The sequence below is a fragment of the Aquarana catesbeiana genome, linkage group LG01, assembly GCF_042186555.1.
Source record: "Aquarana catesbeiana isolate 2022-GZ linkage group LG01, ASM4218655v1, whole genome shotgun sequence".
In the NCBI taxonomy this organism is placed as follows: Eukaryota; Metazoa; Chordata; class Amphibia; order Anura; family Ranidae; genus Aquarana; species Aquarana catesbeiana.
The window spans coordinates 671,605,917-671,630,020 of NC_133324.1; the positions used below are offsets into that span (position 1 = coordinate 671,605,917).

At 35.5% G+C, this 24,104-nt stretch overlaps 1 protein-coding gene across 2 annotated transcripts in view; it reads left to right on the forward strand.

Annotated features, from left to right (window-relative positions):
* Window positions 1-23,783, forward strand: part of PITX2 (paired like homeodomain 2) — a 24,897-nt gene extending 1,114 nt beyond the window's left edge. Inside the window, exons 2-4 of one of the 2 annotated variants that reach the window (XM_073602334.1) lie at window positions 5,646-5,711; window positions 17,445-17,650; window positions 22,301-23,783. In XM_073602334.1, the coding sequence (XP_073458435.1) occupies window positions 5,666-5,711; window positions 17,445-17,650; window positions 22,301-22,864 (816 nt within the window). In that variant the 5' untranslated portion in view covers window positions 5,646-5,665 and the 3' untranslated portion in view covers window positions 22,865-23,783. Of the gene's footprint in view, window positions 1-5,645; window positions 5,712-14,765; window positions 15,441-17,444; window positions 17,651-22,300 lie in introns of those variants that run through there. The other variant, XM_073602324.1, reaches the window with a different exon arrangement.
* The last annotated feature ends 321 nt before the right edge of the window (window positions 23,784-24,104 follow it).

Consider the following 24,104-nt stretch of genomic DNA (forward strand, 5'->3'; position numbering starts at 1 on the left):
CTGATATGTGTGAAATATGGCTAAATGTGGCCCAGACATAAAATTACATATCGCACTTTCTTTTTTTTTATTATTCACTTCTGCCTCTCCACACATCACAAGTGGAATGTTTCAAAACTTGCTTGAAGTCTTACCATCATTTATACAGCAGGCTTGTCTATAGTGTGTAAAAAAAAAGGGGCATTAGGACTAAAGTGAGACTGTTTTCCTATATGGCCTGGAAGCTGAACAGCAGCTGGCTGGAGGAATGTCAATGGATGCATTTATGTATCTAGCATGGAAGGATATTAAAACACGAAATCGAGTTAAAATTGAGTAGCAGGGTCTGCAGGAGCTTGGTGGTCCCATGTTTTCTACAAGTGTTTACAACATAATGGCACAGTGCTGGAAACAGGCCTGCAAGTCTTCTTATTACCATCCTGTGAAGTCACACTGTTCACACATTACAAGCAGCTACCTGTATGATCCTTGTCTGCTGTCATCTGTACAGGTGAGGGTACCTATAGAAACATAAACACATCTGTGTGGGAATATATACTCCTCTTTCACTAGAATAACATCCTCCTGGGGAGGTCATCTCATGGATGTCACGTTATAGTGTTAATAATCATAATAAGTCTATTATAAGTATTATAGTTTGTTAAAAATAATAATAGCAGTAATAATAAAAAATAACATTATTATTATTACTATTTTGTATTTTATTTCAATCACTGTTGCTGTTATCGTTATTATTATTATTATTATGAAAATTATTATTATTTTAAAATTTTCATTTGGACGATAGAGCATATTAGAGATAATATAATATTATAAAATTGTTAGTATACTTTTATTATTTCTTTTTTTTTTTTTTTTTGCAAGTCCCTGCATCAGTCACCTACTGCTTTATAGTAGCTGTTAATCATTTAATAAGTGTCCATCTTATCTCATATCTCTGCAATAAACTAGGCACAACTTAGCGTTGTGCTCATTATATAATATACACTGTGATTACTGCAGTTATGTATCATAGTTGAACAATCACAAAGGATAATTAAATTAATTAGTGCTAGCTAGTTTGAAAAAAAATGTGTGCGTGTGTGTTAATTTAATTACTTTTTTGTGTTTTTATGTATGTTTTTGCTTATTCATATTCCCTAGAACATAGATATTTATAAGCACACAAAAACACGCACAAAAGGTGTATTTATTTGTATTATTATTTTCAAATCTGTATAGGATCCTACACCAGGTTACAATAATTCAGTAGGCAAAATGAATACTGCCCAATAGGACACAAAGCAGAAAAAGTTACTTTGTGATTATTACACTATAACTATTGTATAATGCTTCTAACAAAACACAAGAGCACAAAAGGTTATTTTGTGATTGTTACACTATTGTATGTATGGCCATACATGGATCATGTACAGTATGCATGTATTGTATGACCTGCTATGACCAAGATTTTGTACAAATATTCTATAGGGCACAAGAGCTGAAAAAAAGTTATTTTGTTAAAGGTACACTATAGACTATTGTACAATATTTCTTACAGAACACAAGAGCAAGGAAGGATTTTTTGTGATGTTGACACTAAAACTAATGGGGATTTTGTACAATGTTTCTTACAGGGTATAGGAGGAGAAACGTTATTTTGTGATAGATACACTCACTAACAATAAATACTGTACAATTTTTCTTGAAGGGCATAGAAGGAGAAACGTTATTTTGTGATAGATACACACATTACTAATAAATAATGTACACTTTTTCTTGAAAGGCATAGGGGGAGAGAGGTTATTTTGTGATAGATACACACACTAACAATAAATACTGTACAATTTTTCTTGAAGAGCATAGGAGGAGAAAAGTAATTTTGTGATAGATACACACACTAACAATAAATACTGTACAATTTTTCTTGAAGGGCATAGGAGGAGAAAAGTAATTTTGTGATAGATACACACACTAACAATAAATACTGTACAATTTTTATTGAAGAACATAGGAGGAGAGAGGTTATTTTGTGATAGATACACACACTAAAATAAATACTGTACAATTTTTCTCAAAGGGCATAGGAGGAGAGAAAGTTATTTTGTGTTAGATACACTAACGATGAATATTATACAATGTTTCATATAGGACACTAGAGAAAAGACTATTTGCAACACAGAAAATTGTACAATTTTTCTTACAGAACATAAAAACAAAAAAAGATTATTTTGTTAAATGCACAATGTGAGACTAAATGGTAAATATTGTACTTTGCTTCTTACAGCACACAACAACAGAAAGGGCTTTTTGTGAAAGGGTACACTGTAAGACAAACAGTGAATATCGTACAATGTTATTAAGCAGAAAAGCTTATTTAGTTATAAATACATTATAAGACTAACAGTGAATATTGGACAATATTTTTTTACAGGACACAGCAGCAGAAAGGTTATTTTGTGATACATACACTATAAACTGACAGTGAATATTGTATAATATTTATTACAGGACACAGCAGCAGAAAATTATATTTTGTGATACCTACACTATAGACTAACAGTGAATATTGTACAATATTTTTTACAGGACACTGCAGCAGAAAGGGTTATTTTGTGGTGATACATATACCATAGACAGGCAGTGAATATTGTACAATATTTCTTAACAGGGCACAGCAGCAGAAAATTATATTTTGTGGTAGATACACTATTATAGTGAATGTGGTGCAATGGGGGAGATTTACTAAAATGGGTGCACTCAGAATCTGGTGCAGCTGGGCATGGTAGCCAATCAGCTTCTAACTTCAACTTGCTCAATTAGGCTTTGACAATAAAACCTGGAAGCTGATTGGTTTCTATGCTGAGCTGCACCAGATTTTGCACCATGTAGTTTTAGTAAATAACCCCCATTGCTTCTTACAGAACAGCAGAAAAGACTAGTTGTAATTAATAGTGAACATTTTAATGTTTCTTGCAAAATATACAACCAGAAAAGATCACTTTGTTATAGGCCCCCTGTAAGAATTATAGTAAATACTATACATTGTTTCCTGGCAGAAAAAAAGTTATTTTGGGATAGATACACCAACATTCTACCATGTAAGGGCACAAGAGCAGAAAATTGCAATGGTCACACTGTAACTAAAACATTGTACAATATTTTTTTAATAGGATATACGTAGAGAAAAGGTTATTTTATGATAGGTACTATGAATATTGTACAACATTACTTACAGGGTAGTAGAACAAGGAAGGTTATTTTGTGGTGGTCACAGAGTCCCAGTAAAAATAGTACAATGCCTCTTACAGGTCTTAAGAGCAGAGAAGTCTACTATGTGATGGTGACACTATAAAAAAAGTAATATGTGTAATATTTGAGACAAGGTAAGAAGGAGATCAGTGAGAACGTGTGAAAGTGAAAAGTGCTGACCCCACCATAGGTTATCTAAAAATGATTCTTGTAATAATTAGGCCCCAGCTCCCAGTCAGCGGTAAGCATCAATCCAGACATCAAGTAATCATTCAGCCAATGCAGACATAAAAGGAGAAAAGAAAAAAAAAAAAGATTACCGAGATGATGACATGCAAATTTCCCCCGAAATTATCATAAGTAAACATTCCAATCCTGGGCTAATAAAATCCCATCTGTGTTACTTCATATCGAGTTAGTAGAGAGCTGTGATAATGAATTTTGTAATATCTCAGGAACAGACATCTCAATCAGGCACTAATCCTGAGATTTTACTGCAGAATCATTCATGGGGCAGCCAAACTTCTGCTTCTCTTTGGCACAAGCCTGGGAAAAAAAACACAGGAGAGACTGGAAAAGAGAAAGGGAAAAAAATCCGTGAAAATAGTAAACATAGTACTGCTTCCTGGGGTGGTGGGAGGGTCAGGAGTATGCACAGTGATTACTGCTCACAGTCTCTATTACACTCTGATTAATTGTTCTCACACCACAAGTGAGCAATCACTGACTTCGTCCTAATTAACACTGATGTACAAAGCACAAACAGCTTCTGTGTACATCATGGGGAGGAACTTGTCATTGTGTGCTACCAAACATCACTGGGCTGATGGACTAAAGAGATATTAGGGTCGATTTACTAAAACTGGAGAGTGTAAAATCTGGTGCAGTTATGCATGGTAGCCAATCAGCTTCCAACTTCTGCTTGTTTAATTAAGCTTTGGCGATAAAAACTGGAAGTTGATTGGTTTCTATGCATAGCTGCACCAGAATTTGTACTCTCCAGTTTTAGTAAATCAACCCCTATTCCCATCAAATATGATAAGGTGAAATCTTTCTGTTTTATTTGCCCTTTATCTCCATTTGGACATTGATTATAGTCCAAGATAGAAGTAGTCTTTCTGTTACTAAACACATAAATAATATTTTAGGACTCATTTTTTTTCGTGGCCTGTGGTCACCTTCTGGTACCCAACCAGGGTCTGGATGACTAATAAAAGCATATCTGATCCTGATTGGTTGTTAGAAGTGAACCCAAACTAGGGCCCTGCTACTAAATTAGCCCCAGAGTATGTATCACAATGGCTTTTGTTATCTCTATTGTCCCAGTATTTAAAGAACAGAAAAAATGGCTTTCACTGGACACTTATAGGCTGATATCTAACCTAGGTGAACCCTTAATAATTGAAATGTTATTGAACAAATGAGTAATGGACAAGCCAACGCTTTCTATAATTAGCTAATGTTTTCCTGGAAGGTAATGGCGTTAATTAATGATGAGACATGAAAACTACAGCTTGTAAAATTACCGAGGTGGGCTGCACACTGATATCTGGCCATAATATATCATAATATTTCTGGTTTATGCTTTGTATGATAAGTTATAGATGTATGATCATTGAGCTGTCATATATACACAAATAATAATAATAATAATAATAATAATAATAATTTTAAAAAAAGATTATTGATTTACAGTGAATTACAGGTAGGAAAGAAAGAAAGAAAGAAAGAAAGAAAGAAAGAAAGAAAGAAAGAAAGAAAGAAAGAAAGAAAGAAAGAAAGAAAGAAAGAAAGAAAGAAAGAAAGAAAGAAAGAGAAATTGATGCATAATTACTGAGCTGCCACATGTAGAAAAGGAAAGAAAGAAAGAAAGAAAGAAAGAAAGAAAGAAAGAAAGAAAGAAAGAAAGAAAGAAAGAAAGAAAGAAAGAAAGAAAGAAAGAAAGAAAGAAAGAAAAGAGAGAATGAAAAAAAGAAAGAGAGAATGAAAATAAAGAAAAATACTTTGATGCATAATTACTAAGCTGAGAAGGAAGGGAAGAAGAGAGAAAGGAATGGAGGAAGGGAGAAAGAAAGGGAGGGGAGGAAAGGAAGGAAGGAAGGAAGGAAGGAAGGAAGGAAGGAAGGAAGGAAGGAAGGAAGGAAGGAAGGAAGGAAGGAAGGAAGGAAGGAAGGAAGGAAGGAAGGAAGAAAAGGGAAGGAAGGAAGGGAGGAAGGAAGGAAGGAAGGAATGAAGGGAGGAAGGAAGGAATGAAGGATGGAAGGAAAGAAAGAAAGAAAGAAAGAAAGAAAGAAAGAAAGAAAGAAAGAAAGAAAGAAAGAAAGAAAGAAAGAAAGAAAGAAATGATTGATTTACAGTGAATTAGAGGTATCCATGAAAATCACGGTTTCCCTTACTTTCCCAATGTTTTCCAGATTAAGAGGCAACAAAGAAAATGGAGTCTAACTGTCGCAAGCTGGTGACAACCTGTGTCCAATTAGGTAAGAAGCATTTTTTCATTGTATGGATGTGAAGAGGTGACCGTGGAGAATCGAGATTTCTATGTATAGTTTTGTGTAAAATCTGAATAGGAAATTGGAAGCGTTTGTTCCATTAGTGCGAGAAATTGCATAGACTTGGGTTAGACTGGGAACTGGTGACCCCCAGACTGGGACAGAGGTCAGTCCCCCCCCCCCCCCACCCCCTCCTGCTCTAAGCCCCATGTCTAAATCTCCTTTCTGTCTGAAATGTGCAGCTCAGCCCTTTGCAGTGGAGAGCCTCTTCTCTAAGGGAACCTGATATGAACAGGGGGGACTTCTCTGCTGTATGGGGACTCAATGGGACTGGCGAGCCGGGTGACATCAAAGCATCGCTTCTAGGATATTTTAATTAGCCTTACAAGGACCTACAACCGGCTGGAAAGGAAAATAACTCTCATTATTATTAGGTTTTGTATGTTTTTTTTTCTTTTACAAAAACTGGAAAATCTTACCATCAAGGTATCTTATTATTGGCTTCATAATATATATATATATAATACTGATATGCTAATGGGTAAAATAGAATACCTAATAACGCAGGTAACCTAGCCTGTAAATGGGGTCATATAACCCAGCAACCTGCTAGCTCTGATGGTTATTATTATTTTATTACTATTTTCTAATATTTATTTTTTGTAAAAATAATAGTAATAACAATGGGCCAGTGGATTTCTTGATATTTACCATTTTTGCAGAACTGCAGCTTCTGGAAATTTCAATTTTTGGAGGCTGAGGATGCAGATGGCACAAGAATGTCATATTTGTTGAGATAGTCTCATGAATGTGTTCAGTTTAAAATCATATACAGGGGTATAAAGAGAGTCACTCTCTATGATCGTATAGGAGAGTGGGTTGCTCTGATTTAGTTTAAAAAAAAAAAGTGACCCTTTCAGCATCACTGACCTAGAGTTTACTTAGTGGCACTGCATAGAAGCCACTATTGTACTTGGGTCAGCAGGCTTTCTCCAGAAATGATCCTATGGCGCACTCTGCTGGCAGACATAGGTAATAGCTTTAGGTAAACGAGGAAATGTCCCTATATCTTTCAGGCAATGATGTTGTAACCGAATTTGATCTATCTATCTATCCATTGGGGGTATTTACTAAAACTGGAGCACACAGAACCTGGTGCAGCTGTTCATAGCAACCAGCTTCTAACTTCAGCTTGTTCAAATAAGTTTGGACAATAAAACCTACAAGCTTACTGGTTATTATACACAGCTGCACCAGATTCTGTGTGCACCAGTTTTAGCAAATCTCGCCTATTATCTATCTATCTATCTATCTATCTATCTATCTATCTATCTATTTCTCTGTTATCTGTCTATCAAACTATATATCCATGTATCTATCTATCTATCTATCTATCTATCTATCTATCTATCTTCCCATCTATTCATCTATCCATTATCTATCTATCTATCTATCTATCTATCTATCTATCTATCTATCTATCTATCTATATCTTATCGATTAGTGATCTCTCTCTCTCTCTTTATATCTATAATAGATAGATAGATAGATAGATAGATAGATAGATAGCTAGATAGATAGATAGATAGATAGATAGATAGATAGATAGATAGATAGATAGATAGATAGATAGATAGACAGGTAGATAGATAGATAGAATAGATAGATAGATAGATAGATAGATAGATAGATAGATAGATAGATAGATAGATAGATAGATAGATAGATAGATAGATAGATAGATAGATCAGGTTCTTAGGTCTAAATTAGGGGTTAATTTACCATGTTCTTTTTACATTTTCCCTCATTCTGATTGCTTATTTAAAGTGAACAAGCAGGAGATTACTGCATAAGTACACCCGACACATAGCTGTAAAAATGTACAGTATAGTAAATGAGATAGGATCTTCTTATCCACCCAGATAAGCTGAGATCAGTATCTGTATTTTTAACCTGAGGGATATTTGGTTACATCTCAGCAATTAAAAGTACAGGTCCACCCCTATTATTTAAGAAATACGATGAAGGATAATTACAGTAAATAATGTTACATACAATTAATCGCAGCTTCAATGTACACTTGTCCATGTCAAATCCGTTTAACCCTCTCTGTGCCAACCTCCTTGATTGCGCTGGCTCTGACTGCAGTCTGCTTCTGTGTGAACTGTCATTATTGCTCTGCAGGACGTGCTTTATCCAGCATTACAAGATCACAGATTTATAATTAGCGCCACTGGTTGCTGTGGAAATAAATGTGTTGATAATGATAATTAATAGATCATTGAGCAAAAATAAGTGAGCAAGGGGCACTCAGGACAGATTCTTCAATCCTGCAATTGCGTGTATCGCAATTTTCCAAATTGTGATGGAAGACCTATCAAAATTGAATTCACCGACCTAATAATATTTCCCTCCTCTATATCCTCTTGCAATAAGAACTACCATAATGTATTTCAGAGATACATGTATACCTTGTATGTCTGGTCATAAATACACTCTCCGATGTGTTGCATTTCTTTTTCTCAAAATCATATATTTTATTTATGTATTTATTTTTTTCTTTGATATTACACTGATTTTTGCTTGCTTGTAGATTTTAAATCGAAATAAATGTACACACTATACTAAAATTATTAAATTCATGCAAAACTCTGCATGTTTTCAGAATAAAAACATAAAATAAAATTTAAAAAACAAGCTAATTGCGCATTTCTATTAATTGATATGTAACTAACATTCGTCATAATTTATATATAAAACCAGGAGAAAAGGAGACTGGAGAGTGTGAACCAACGCAGCCAATCAAATTGCAGCTGCCGTGTTTCTTGTGCAGTTTTGGAAAACAGAATAGAAATCTGATTGGTTGCTACAAGAAAGACCCCTTCTTTATTTTTTCTTTGCTACTCTTATATATTATTTCTCTTGTCTGGTTATTTTTTTATTTTTTTTTTTTTTGAAGAAGAAGAAGAAGCTAAATACTTCTGGCTTGGAAAAAAAAAAACAAACAACATTAATTAAGGTCGATTTAATTAGGAGCATGGTCAGATATGTGACAGCACTAGTGTTTTCTGGAAAACCATTTTCTCCTAGCTGTTTTCTTCTTTTTTTCCCCCCTGCTTACCAATAATATATGCAAGTGTAGCTGGGCTGACTCGAGGGAATGAGAATGTATAAGGAAAGATGTTGGCGTGAGCAGGAATATACTAATGGAACAATCTGATGTCTGCTTAATCCTATGTAAAAAGCATTGTCTTTTGCCTAATATTGACTGAATGGTAATTAATGGCTCTCCATCCAGGAGAATAGGCAGTAATCCGGGCTTGTGTGAGAGAGGGAGAGACAATGTTATCAGACAGCAGAGGCCCCAGCAGCTCCGATTTATCTATTCAGACAATATTACTCCAATAATCGGTAGAAATTACAAGGGAAGGGCTACAAGGGGCAACAGGCAGTACATTAACCTGAAGCATCTGCTAACAGCTACCTGTGTAATTAAGTGTGTAAAAAATTATATTGTTATATGTTAGCCCCAAAGCTGCTTCTCTAAAATTAGATAGATAGATAGATAGATAGATAGATAGATAGATAGATAGATAGATAGATATTTAAAATGGCTCATGGCCATCATTTCACCTGTGTCACTAAAAGGACCTCTTTCATTACTTTGATTTAAACAATATTCGTTTGCATCAATATTTTTTTTTTTTACTATGTTGCCAATGCTCAACTATATTTTGATTTATTTGGAGAAACTTGTTCCACCTTTGCAGATCTGGGCGTGATATTGGATAAACACACCTGTGACATTATTGGAAAAGGTACTCATTGTTAATTGCAAAGCTCACAAAGTAATAGACTTTTAATTGGTTTGTGATTAGTAATCAGGTACAATTAGGTGTGTGGTATGTTTGTGCACGCTTGCAGAAAATCGCTGTGTTTTGTCTGCTCATGTTGTCCTATGTGTCCATACACATTAGGACGATTACAGGCATAATATTAACAAAAAAAAAAAATCTTGCTGGTTTGCGTTTCTGAATGGAGCTTTCCGGCAGAAAAAAATGCTAAACTACTGTGTACAAAAACACTCTATATGATCGGTTTTTCTTTCTGCCAAGGGAACTGGCATTTTTAAGCCCGGTGTGCGTGTTATTATTATTATTATTACCATCATTTTCAAAACTTGGATCATAGGTCACATTCAAGTAAGGTTTTATTAGTAGTTTTTTTATGTTGTTGTTTAGGTATAAGTTGTTTATTACACCACTGCAGTTCTGCATTTTTTTCCCCGATATCATAAAAACTTACAAAATATCATTTATATTTTAATTTAAAATGGACATGATGGGTGAAGGCAATACCTATTTGTATTTATATAATATTTAGTATTGACATTTTTCTATTTGATGTTGACAATAACACACACACACACTGATAGATGGATAGATAGATAGATAGATAGATAGATAGATAGATAGATAGATAGATAGATAGATAGATAGATAGATAGATAGACAGATAGATAGATAGATAGATAGATAGATAGATAGATAGATAGATAGATAGATAGATAGATAGATAGATTAGAATTTAGTGTTTATGTATTATTGATATTACACCCTAATTAATGCAATTTGTCTATAGGGTGTCTATAAGCAGAAACGAATTCATGATGATGATGATGATTATTATTATGATTATGATTATTATTATTATCATTCGTTATTTGACTCCACCCATTAAAAAGTGGGCACCAAAAAGGGCATGATAATGTAATATACTCAGTAGGGCAGATCTATAACATGCCATGACATGAGATATCGGGTGTTACACTTCCATAGTGAATAGTGTGTGGTTTCTAGGCCTTGTTGTATGGAATGATGTGCAGGGATTTCAGATGGTAATAGTCATTATGAATCCCGCAGGCATTGCCAGGTCTGTGTATATGGAGGAGGGCAGGGCAGATGAGAGTTGGCTATACGTATTCACATTTGTTTGAGTTTGTTTATTCAATGTGACACCTTTTGATGGTATGAAATATGCTACCACTGAGCTTATAATACTACTTTCTGGTTTACCTTTTATCTTATGTCACGTTCAAGTGGGCACTCATGCTCTACCTATACTGCTACAATTTAGTAAGAGGTCATTTATTAAGTTGACAGTTACTGTACACTGACAGAGCAAATATATATATATATATATATATATATATATATATATATATATATATATATATATATATATATATATATATATATATATATATATCTAGATATATATATATATATATATATATATATCTAGATATATATATATATCTAGATAGATAGATAGATAGATAGATAGATAGATAGATAGATAGATAGATAGATAGATAGATAGATCATACAGAGTAAAAATGTTGCCCACCTAAATTCCCCTTCATCATGGAATAATGAAAACAGTCACAGCACTTTTGTTTTAGCATTGTTTGTCTCAGGTTTCTTTAGTTGCCTGATTTACTAAAGGATCGTGCAGCTGTGTAAACGCCAGTGGGCATGGAGCCTTTAGGTGAAGCTGCGTTCACCACTTCTATCATTCAATCAATCCAAGAAAAGCCATTTTTTTTCATTTCTTTTTTTATCTCCCCATGTGATTGGGTATTTCAATTGAACACAGCTTCACCTTATTTACTAAACTAAATATACTAAATTTACTAAGAGCAATTACTTGGTCGATTGGAACTTTACTTTAGTAAATTGGCCTGTCTCATTCTGCAATTGTCTCTAGGATTAAAAAAATAATAATAATAATAATAAAAGCTCTGATAACGGGTTGATATTTAAAACAAAACTAAAAATATAATAGATACTTTTCTAAAGCACCCACACCATATTACACATTACCTACACAGCACATTATAGGATTGATGCCTATAGATGTCCTAAAATCAGATCTTGGCCCTGGCCAGGGAAGCTTAGCATCAGATTTTCTTCCAATGTAGGTAGGTAGGCAGGTAGCTCAGGCACTGACAGGTTTGTAAAGCTGGTCACAGCAACTTACAATCTAATTGCGCAATTTCTGCACGATTTCCAACTGTTTAGTGGAAGCCCCACCACCACCACCACCAAATATTTTCAATAATCTAGAAAAATATTTTCAATTTATATCCAATCAGGTAGACCTTCAAGCTGTATGCTATTGGGAAATCTAAAGGAAATCTTATAATAATTAGGAAGGTGTGTGGTCCACTTTGCAGCCCCGAGATAGATTGGCCGTTTATGTGATATCTCTATGTACAAAAGAGCTGTCAATGAATTCCTCGAATCATCTCCTCCATTCCTCTTCCCCTGAAGCAGCCCACCCTTCCTAGACTGTCGCTAATGTCAAAGGACAGCTATACATAATACAATAATAGTCGAAGATTGATCCAAATTCATATTGACTTTGTTATAGGTCATCAGCTGCAGTGCGAAAAGGGGAAATATTTACTTTGCACGTATAGTTTATGATCCCTGAGAATTAAAGGGAATTCAATAAGAAAACGGCTGGGACAGGTTTAAAACCCCCCAATTTGAAAGACTTAAGCAAATTAGAGTCTTATCAGATTAAAAGACACTCCAAAATGGAAAGGGAATTGTCTCTATCGAGGCACTGGGTGGTTGGAGAGCTTTTGTGCCAAATCTCATGGATAAAACAGGGAATTTAAGTAACAGATAATGAACACAATCCAGATTAATCTAAGGTGATTTTATTTCTCATTCTCCGACTGATAAAGAGCAGTGGATGGGAGGACAGATGGGTGGGTCATAGAAGAGATAGATAGATAGATAGATAGATAGATAGATAGATAGATAGATAGATAGATAGATAGATAGATAGATAGATAGATAGATAGACAGACAGACAGTAGAATGGCCTGGTGTCTCCTTTAATAATTTTGACATCTGTCTTGATGAAGATCTTCATTTCAATACTTTTTTCCAGGTCCTGTCAATGTCAAATTATAAGTCGGGGGAGGGGCAAGGAATGGCAGACAAGTCACAAAGCCGTTTTTTATTGCCCTGTTTAGCGAAGACTGGAGACTCCCGTAGAATTCAATGTACATACATGGAATAAAGTCCAAAATTGCGCTGCATTAAATAGGAAATATCCCCCCACCCCATCTCACCAGAGCTAAACGCATAAAATTGTCATAAGATATGATATGCTGGAATTTTGTACCGTCTTTGCATGACTGCAGAAATACACAAAGCCACTGTGAAAAAGGTCAGGTCCTAAGCCATCGGGGCCCAATCAGATTCCAACGTTTTAGCTGACGTTCTGGCTGTTTAATATCTTAATTTATGGTACATTTTGCTACCATGGCACCATAAATAGAGAAAAGTAGGTATTGGAGGTTTTGAAATGGGGATGCACCCCTCTTATGTATGTATTCCATATATATTGCACACTGTATGACTTGGCACTATTAATACTGCAGCTAATAAATCCCTCTTATGTATGGGATAATATATATATATATATATATATATATATATATATATATATATATATATATATATATATATATATATATTTGCATTGCACATGACAATTGAATTATTGATTGCAGCTAATAAATCCCTCTTATGTATGGGATAAAAAATAAGAGAGGGGAAAAAAAAAAAAATATATATATATATATATATATATATATATATATATATATACATATACACATATATGTGTGTGTCTGTATATATATATATATATGTATATATATATATATATATATTTTGTCATTTTGCATTACACATATGACACGTGCATTATTGATTGCAGCTAATAAATCCCTGTTATGTATGGGATAAAAAGAAAAGACCGTAAAAACGGGATAAAAATCAGAGACTGTAAAAAATATATATAACTTGCATTACACATATGACAATTGCATTATTGATTGCTGCTAATAAATACCTCCTATGTATTGGATAAAAATTCCGAGACTGTAAAACAGTAAAACATGTATGTATGGGGATAAATAGATAGATAGATAGATAGATAGATAGATAGATAGATAGATAGATAGATAGATGATAGAATTATTGATTTCAGCTAATAAACTCTTATGTATAGGATAAAAAAAAAATTGAGACTGTATAAACCAGTATATATAGAGATATATATGGAGATAGATGGATAGATGGATCGATCGATAGATAGAGGATAGATAGATAGATAGATAGATAGATAGATAGATAGATAGATAGATAGATAGATAGATAGATTTTTTGATTTCAGCTAATAATTTCCTCTTATGTATAAGATAAAAAATTTGAGACTGTACAAACCAGTATATATATATATAGAGAGAGAGAGAGAGATATGGAGTTAGATAGATAGATAGATAGATAGATAGATAGATATTGATAGATTGCATTACACATATGACAATTGCATCACTGATTGCAATATATATATATATATATATATATATATATATATATATATTATATATATATATCTATAGATATATCTATAGATATAGATATATCTATATAATATCTATCTATCTCTATATATATCACTTGCAATGACTCCTCCAGTATTACCCTCCAATTCATGTATTTATTTTTCATCCCCCCAACCTGACTGGCTATATACAGCTAACACAGGTTGACTATTGATGGTGTGCTATTTTTTTTAACCTGCAGGACTTTTGCACTGACTTGCATACAATGAGCTATCCTTTAATTGTATATACAGTAAGTGATGTGCCGTGGTAAGTGCCTGGAAGGTCCTGTCTTGCTCCGGGTTGCTCGCCTTATCTTGGCTCAGGCTGGATGCAGGAATCGCCTCTTCTTGACAATCCTGTATGAAGAAATCATGCTCTGCAGGCCCGCCCCGCCCCGCTCCAGTGCGGATTGGTGTCTATAATTACGGTAGCTCCGTCCATTGGGCATGTGTCAATGTGCAGCGAGACAGGGAGGCCTGTGATTGGCCGAGACGCGCAGCGTTGGGTGTGCGAGGCAGGGGAGAGGGGGAGCTGGGAGCTGACGTCACACCTCTGGGTAGGACAAATCTCTGGTTTTAAGATGTTAGTCAAACAGGGAAGCGACTGAGCCTTGGCCGAATCTCCATTGTCATTTGTGAAAGTGCAGCTGTGAGCAGGGAAGGGGAGCAGCCTCTCCCAGTGTACAGGTCTGTGCCCAGCTGTATGATGTCTGATGCCCAGTGCTTCCTGCAGCAGAAAATAATAGGAGCCTAATGACTGTAGTGGACTCAGCACGACTTAAAAGTAAGGCTCCTTAAGCCTTGCACTTAACAAGTGACTTGCTGAAACTATTCCACCAAAGCCTGTGCACCAGTCGCCGCTAGATTGTGGTGCCACCAGTCGGACACACAGTGGAATTGAATTTCATTGCAAGCTGCAAAAGAGATTTTTTTTTTTTGTTATTTTCACTTTTATTTATTTTTTTAACTTTTCTGACTTGGATATTTTTTTTTTAATATTGGAAGTGTCCTCAGTAATACACACTTTATCGATGAACTCTATGAAAGACCCTTTACATTTGGATCCTTTGAGCGGGAGTAAGCTGGCTTCAGCCTCTTCCCATCATCATCACCACCATCATCATCATCCTCAGGCGGTGACCCTAGTCTCCATGGCTTCCTCCCTGGGGCAGCGCTCGGTGGAGTGTAAGCAAAGGTTGGAGGTCCATACCATATCAGACACCTCCAGTCCTGAGGCTGCAGGTAAGAGTCGGCCCCCGACCACACACAGCCCTAGCCTATGCTTGGGAGTAATGGCCATTTTTATTATAGCAGAAATATACGAAAAATCTGTACCACTGGGGTCTGATTATGTGTCTGTGATACATTTTACTTTGAAATATTGGCCTGGTTTACCAACATAGCAATGGTCCTTATAGCCTGTGCTCCCCCCAATGAGCTTGGAAGATTGATTTATTTTTATTACTACTACTACTATTATTATGAATATTATATTATTATTATGCTTATTACTATTATGAATATTATTATTATGATTCACTGATTGGATATTGAAGGCATCAAAAGTTTGCAGCATCCAACTCCATCACTGCAGTCTGATTTTTAATTATTGTTATTACTACTACTATTATTATGAATATTAAATTATTACTATGCTTATTACTATTATAAATATTATTATTCTGATTCACTGATTGGATATTGTAGGCATCAAAAGTCTGCAGCACCCAACTCCATCACTGCAGTCTGATCAGTATTAATACATGACTTTCATTACTAGATCTTGTCTTAAAGCAGTATTAAACCCCAAAACAAAAATGTATAATATTATCAATTCTTAGATGTGAAGGTTATATTAATTAGCTAGATGTGAAGGTTATATTGATTAGTTTTAGATTTAAAAAAAAAAAAAAAAATTAACCTGGTGATCTGGTCAGTAATATTTTACTTCTTTAACAGATCAAGCTGTCCAGCAAAAGGTGACAGTTAGAGGTTTGAGACAAACCATTTAGCACTGACATTGGTGCTTACAATAGCCAGCTTTTATTCATTTATGTTAAATCGTTATAACCTTTTGTACCACTCGCCCCACCTTATTGTTAGCTCTTTTGAGCAGGCCCCTCTTCATTTTGAGCAGGTCTCTCTTAACCCTCTTGTATTTTATGTATGTAACTGGACTGTCTCCTTTTTTAAGCGCTGCGTAAACTGTTGGCGCTATATAAATCCTGTATAATAATAATTTTACCAAAAAAAAAAACCTGTAGGATTGATTTACTAAAATCTGGTGCAGCTGTGCATGGTAGCCAACCAGCTTCTAACTTCAGCTTAAACTTTGACAAAAAAAAAAAAAGGAAGCTGGTTTTGCACTCTCCGGTTTTAGTAAATCAATCCCAATGTGCTGAAAGTGCTTTAAAAAGTGTTATCTGGAGTTTGGCTTGTTAGGTAAGTCCATCTTAATCCTTAAATCTGCTAATGCATATAACTCTACCCTCTCTCAAGATTGACCATGCTGCTGTCCAAAGTTGTCTCCCTTGCTCCTCCATTCAATACCCTAATGTGTTACTGGTCAGATCACCAGGTGAACAGAAAGAAAGAAAGAATAAAACAAATGCAGCCACCACATCTAATGGTTGTTGAGATGAAACATATTGCATTTTGTTTTGTTTTGTTGGGGTTTTTTTGGGGGGGGGGGGGGTCAATACCGCTTTAAAAAATGGCTAACTAAATTCTCAGTGCCTTACAGCTCCCTGGGGATCTGACTCCGAATAGATACTGCTTAGAGGAGGAGAAGGGGGGAAACTTGCAGCAGTGCAGATAATTGGCTGAAATAAATTAGTAAGGATTACCTGGGCGCAATAAACACATCATAATGACTCCAGTGCAGAATGAGGCTGCCATGATCCTTGTGTGACTCTGCTCGCTGACACCAGGGCCATCTCTAACTGCACCTGCAATATTCAGGCACAATGCTGTTTATTTATCCAAGCAAACCTTTGTGATCAGAGCAGGTTGTTTTCAGAAATCGCTGTAGCAATTGTGCCCCGGTCCGGGATCCAGGGGCTCCTAATCACAGCTATGGGGGATTTGCAGGATTTGTAGGAGAACCCTCTGGGTGCCACACCAGGCCAAGAGGGCAAATCTCATTAGCTGCTGTTTGCTTTAATTCACATTTGTATTTGCACCGCTCTTCTACCACTGGGACTGCAATGATAACCACTATGTCACATGTGCTGTCTATGTCTGCAGATAAAGAGAAAAATCACCAAAGTAAAAATGACGATGCCAGCACTGATGACCCTTCCAAGAAGAAGAGGCAGAGGAGACAGAGGACACATTTCACCAGCCAACAGCTGCAGGAGCTAGAGGCCACCTTCCAGAGGAACCGCTACCCTGACATGTCCACCAGGGAGGAGATCGCAGTGTGGACCAACCTCACCGAGGCCAGAGTCAGGGTAAGGACTACTTGTGGGATCTATACTTTGCTCAGGCGCTTCTCCTGATCAGAAGGAACCAAAACCTTATTTTTTTTTTTTTTTTTTGCAATTCCCGCTAGGAAATAATATAGAATATACAGAGCATGTGAGTGTATATCCCCCCAATGCCATGCGCATTATAAAAGAAGCAAATCAAAGATATTAGATATATACAATGCAATGACTTATATTTTTGTGTATAATAGATATGTAGAAAAGATAAAAGGTGTGCTATACTTGTGTGTGTGTGTATATATATATATATGTGTGTGTTCACACATAAATATGTTTTTGTAATATATATATATATACACACACTTTTAATCTTTTATTTGTTAAAATATGTATTTACTACACACAAATACATGTCATTGTATGTAATTATATATGTGTGTGTATATGCAGCAGCAAATCTTATATCTTTGCTTTGCTACATATCTATAGATAGATAGTAGATAGATAGATAGATAAATTTCTCTCTCTCTGTATATGTGTGTGTATATATATATATATATATATAAATATTATATTATATTTCATTTGTAATTATATATGTATTTAACAGAATAAACACACACAATGACATATATGTGTGTGTGTGTAAATACAAACATGTGTGTGTGTTTTTTATATATATATATATATATATATATATATATATATATATATATATATATATATATATATATATATATATATATATATACACATAATATATTATTGTTTGCAGCATGAAAACAAAGTGCAATATTTTCAGCTGCATTTGATACGCCTGAATTTAATAAAAGCTACTTCAGTGGATGTAATATTTTCCTAGTGCCTTCTAGTTATTTTAGCACTCTATTCATGAGGTTTAAATTTCTCTTTTGAAGGCAGTAAAATATGTAATCATGTGTAGTAATATGCCATAAATATAGGTAATGACCAGCTCAGGATATAAAATAAAGCCGGTGTTGTAGCAGGCTAGGCTGGCTGTCTATAATGTGCTGTATACGGTATATAGAAGTAATTAAAGCGCTCGGAAACATCTGTGCGGGGAGCAGGATTGCACTTCATAATGATGTGGGATTCGGATATTTTTAAATGCCTTTAAGTTGTCTCTTGGGGCGAGAACGGCTGGATTGCTTTCACCATATGGGAATTTTACTGCTTAAAACTGATATTTGTAATCTTACACACGTTCAAAGGAAGAGAAATATCAATATATGTCTGTCCCATTAATACTTTAGACTGATTTCAAGAGCTTGCTGAGCAAACCCAACATGGGACTTGCCCATAATCTCTGGCTTTGGGGGGAAGATAAGATTTATAGCACTTCAAACTCGACTTTACATCTTTAAAAAAACAGCCTTGAACACAAGGTGGCCAAACTTTTTTTTTTTTTGGTGAAGTCATTTGTGTTCAGGGGGCAAAGTAGCAGCAAATATTAACATAGCAATCGTTGTAAAGTTTGGAAACAATATGAAAAGTAACCTTCCTCAAGGCCTACCATAATACATGTCCCATAAAGATTATACAGATCGTTTATGGTGCAATAAAGGAATTCACGAAAAAAACCTGTGCAAAATAATAATGGCGGCTTCACTTTAAAATTATAAAAAGTAACACAAAAATATCGATGGGGAAATATTCAGCCAATACAATATGATCTCTCTCTCTCTCTCTCTCTCTCTCTCTCTATATATATATATATATATATATAGATATATATATATATATCTATATATATATATATATATATATATCTATATATATATATATATATATTTTTTATATATATATATATATATATATATATATATATATATTATGATATAATAATATAATGTTGGTGATTTCTACTACAACAGAAATTAAAGCAAATAGGGGTTGATTTACTAAGAGTGCAAAATCTGGTGCAGCCCTGCATAGGAACCAATCAGCTTCCATAGTTTAATGAAACAAGCTGAAGTTAGAAGCTGATTGGCTACCCTGCACAGCTGACACCAGATTTTGCACTCTCCAGTTTTGATAAATCAACCCCATAGGTTTGCAGGGTTATTATAGGCGGATGATACTACAACATTAATTTAAAAAAAAATAAATGTCAATTAAGCCAACATCAGTTATCCAATCTTGGCCAAAAATGATCCTGCTTGAGAATTTAATTAAGCAAAGCCTTGGACATTATTTTGCAGAGTGAATATTTTCCAAAGCAATCCCCTTTTAGTAAATTATCTCTGTTTTTGTAGTATGTGGCTTTATCTGTTTGTTAGGCATTTGCTTAGTAGATTGAAATCAGGAATTATCTAGGTGGGTCGTTGATATCCCTTCAACTCAAATTAGCAACGTTTGGGAATCCTTAAAAGGTTGCCTAATGTGGTTCTTGTCAATGGAGTGCCAGGGATTAATGGTACAGTTAACAGCGATCTGTAATGTATAACATGATGTGTGTAAACAGGCTAGACTCATAGACTTCTCCAATCCACAATCTGTGTCGGCAGGACAATTCAGACACCCAGGATGTGGATTGCACATTGATCCACGCTCCTCTATTGTCTACAGGCAGAGATCAGAGATCTCATTCAGCTCCATGCATTTGCAGAGAGTCAGTTGGGTCAGAAGTTGTGCACATTAGCAAAGGAGAAACCCTCTGGAGCTTTTACAGCAAACATTTGTTCTAATATTCACTTGAATAACGACTCTCCGAGGCTGGTGCTGTCGGTTCTCTTTACACAGAACATAGTTTTATTTTGCAGGGAGACATTTTATTTCTAATGTGAGGCTTGTGCCAAGAGGGGGGTACATTGTGGGTATGATTTTTACTGCAACATTATTCTGAGCTTGTTTTTGCATCAAATCCCCAATCACATACAAAAAATTAAACAAAAAAATGCCCATGATCACGAAAGACTAACATTTTAGTAAATAAGCTGTGTGACTACAGTAATAGAGAGGATTTACTAATGATTTACTACTAAAGTAATTTTCATCAAAGGCCACTGATATCGTGCTGTCTGTAGGCTTTTCTTTTTTTTTTGGAGTGGGGGGGGGGGGGGGCGGCTTGCAAAACTTGTCCTAGAAATGAGCGCTCAATACCTTTATGTTATGTGATGCGCTGAATTGGAGGCAGATTTGCAACGTGAGCAATAAGTTGAGAATTTCCATGCAATAAATTGTGTATATTCAATTAACCAACCATGTGCAGGTAAAATAAGGAAACCGAAAGGAACGTCCAGTATCTATAAACTCAATATGGCATGGTAACTAATGAGGCAGATTTGCTAACATACTTGGGCTGATTTACTAAATAAGTTGGGAATTTTCATGCAATGCATTGTTTATGTTCAATTCAATTATCCAACCATGTGCAGATGAAATAAGTAAACCGAAAGAAGCGTCCAGTATCTATAAACTCTGTGATATTTTCACTTTGACGCAGATTTACTAACATATTTGGGCTAATTTACTAAGGAGCTGAGAATCTTCACGGGATAAATTGTGTGAATATTCACTTCAATTATGCAACCGTGTACAGATAAACTGGAATTAATCGGCCATCATCTATATACTTTTCTATGGTATGTGGATTTTTAGAGACAGATTTAACATACTTGGACTCATTTACTAAAGGAGTTGATATTTTTAAGACAATAAATTATGTAACTATTTACTTCAATTAAGCAACCAAGTACAGATAAACTAGAATTAATCGGCCAGTATCTATATAACATTCTATGATGTTTAGATTTAGAGGGAGATTTTCTAACATACTTGGGCAGATTCACTGATCTGTTCATTTTAGAGGCAGATTTGCTAACATACTTGGGCAGATTCACTAAAGAGCTATGTGATATGTTCATTTTAGAGGCAGATTTGCTAACATACTTGGGCTAATTTACTAAAGAGCCTTCACAGGATGAATTATGTGAATATTCCCTCCAATTGAGCAATCATGTGCAGATGAAATAAGTAAATTGGAATTTGCTGTTCACACGATTGGATAACTGAAGTGAATATTTACACAAGTTGTGTGAAGATTCTCAACTCCTTTAGTAAATCAGCCCAATTATTTTCCTCTAGTTTGTATCCATTTCAAGTGCCCCATCAGGTTCAAGGAAAGTCCTATATTTTGTATTTTAATTATATGATTTGTTTATGGTCATGCCTGGTCCTATATTGTAATCGGTCCCCCCAATATGGTATAACAATCTGACCATGGATTGATGCGACCACAACAGATGTATCGACCATCAGGATGGGTAATGCCAGGTCGGAAGATCATTGGTCAGCTGCTCTTGTTCTGATCTCAATATACAGATATATCTTGGCATTAGTGCAGGGTTTGATGGAGGTGCACATTGGTTGAAATGAAAGCTCATTTTGTACATTGATGTGCTCGGTTTATTGAATGGTAGGTCTGATCATCTTCATATGCTGTTCTGATTTATGAGAAGGCCTCTCACAGTGACCTGTAGCTCTGCTGTCACACAGCAACATGAGTAGTGTGACAGATTTTTATGTCCTGTGATCTAATACGGGTGGCAGTTCTGTGTATCAGCATGCAGATGGTCCATGTTTTGCACGAGTCTTGGGTGTTGCATGTATGTGACCCTGCTGACCTGATTTTTTTTTTCTTTTTGCTTGCAGGTTTGGTTCAAGAACCGTAGAGCTAAATGGAGAAAGAGAGAGAGGAACCAGCAGGCTGAGCTGTGTAAGAATGGCTTTGGTCCTCAATTCAATGGGCTCATGCAACCTTACGACGACATGTACCCTGGCTACTCCTACAACAACTGGGCAGCCAAAGGGTTGACTTCAGCTTCTCTCTCCACCAAGAGCTTTCCTTTCTTCAACTCCATGAACGTCAACCCCTTGTCCTCACAGAGCATGTTCTCCTCACCCAACTCTATATCCTCCATGAGCATGTCCTCCAGTATGGTGCCTTCTGCAGTCACTGGGGTGCCAGGTTCTAGCCTCAACAGCTTGAATAATCTGAACAACTTGAGCAACCCTTCTCTGAATTCAGCAGTGCCAACGTCAGCCTGCCCCTATGCCCCACCAACACCCCCCTATGTCTACAGAGACACATGTAACTCCAGCTTGGCAAGCCTTAGACTCAAAGCCAAACAGCACTCTAGTTTTGGATATGCTAGTGTTCAGAACCCAGGATCAAATCTCAGTGCGTGTCAGTATGCTGTGGACAGACCTGTCTGATATCTATACAATGTGCATGTGTAAATATACCTTATGGGAACCATCCTTTCTACAAAGACTTTACCTATCTGGACTCTAAAATGGGAGGAACCGAAAGGAAAACAAAATGCAAAAAAATAAATGAAATGTGTCTTGTTTTCAAGGGATGGCCTACAGCCACTTCTTAGTATCAGTCACAGGACACTGATAAATCCAATATATTTGGACACATTTGACTGGATATTACATTTTAAAAAGTTACTATAAGCTTGTAATTTTTTTAGCATTGTTAAAAGAAAACAGGAAAGGACTGAAAGGATGTATATATTGAAATGTCAAATTAATTTTATAAAATGCAGTTGTTGGTCATAACTTTACAGTGTTAATATACACCGGACTTTAACAAAAAGCATGCAAAAAGGGAGCCAAATTCAAACTTGCCTCTGAATGGGAAGGGGGGGGGGGGGTCATGTACATAGTAAATCCCTGACTTTATCCATTGTGTGCATCACTATAGAATAGTACCTCCGCTGGGTGCTCTGGAACAGAAAAAAAAGCAAAATTGTACGTGCATTTTTTTTATATATTAATAATATTATTATTTCAAGTAAATATGTGGAGGCATAACCCGTTTTTTGTCTCCTGGGGTAAAAGTCGCCTTTCTTCCCTCTAGGTACATGTTCCAAAATAAAACAAATCAAAGCACAAAAAAATGTACAATAAATGCTCCCTAAAGCCCCCCAATCCCCGACCTCACCTTGTACACGTGTGTCCCCCGCATTCAACGCAAACGCTGGACTTGTGCATCTACTCATGTAATTATTTATTTGTCGGATTTCCGTAAAGCTGGTTGACATATCAGTTAACAATCCCGTTGTAAAATGAATTTTAATGTATTGTTAAAATATTTGGCAACAAAAGAAAAAAAAAAAGAAAGAAACGATGCCGCTTTAACAATAAACTTACCTCTTTGGGAAAGAAAAGGTCTCCATGTAGTCTAATGAAATAGTTCTATGTACATTTATGTGTGTGTTTGTGTATGTGTGTGTGTGTCCTTAGAATTACACAATCATACATATGTCGGTGTGGGTGCCCCCTTAGAACTACACAATACATAAGTAATATGTGTGTGCGTGGCCTTAGAATTACACAATCATACATAAGTATGTGTGTGCCCCCTTAGAATTTCACAATACATAAGTAATATGTGTGTGTCCTTAAGAATTACACAAACATACATAAGTAACATGTGTGTGTGTCC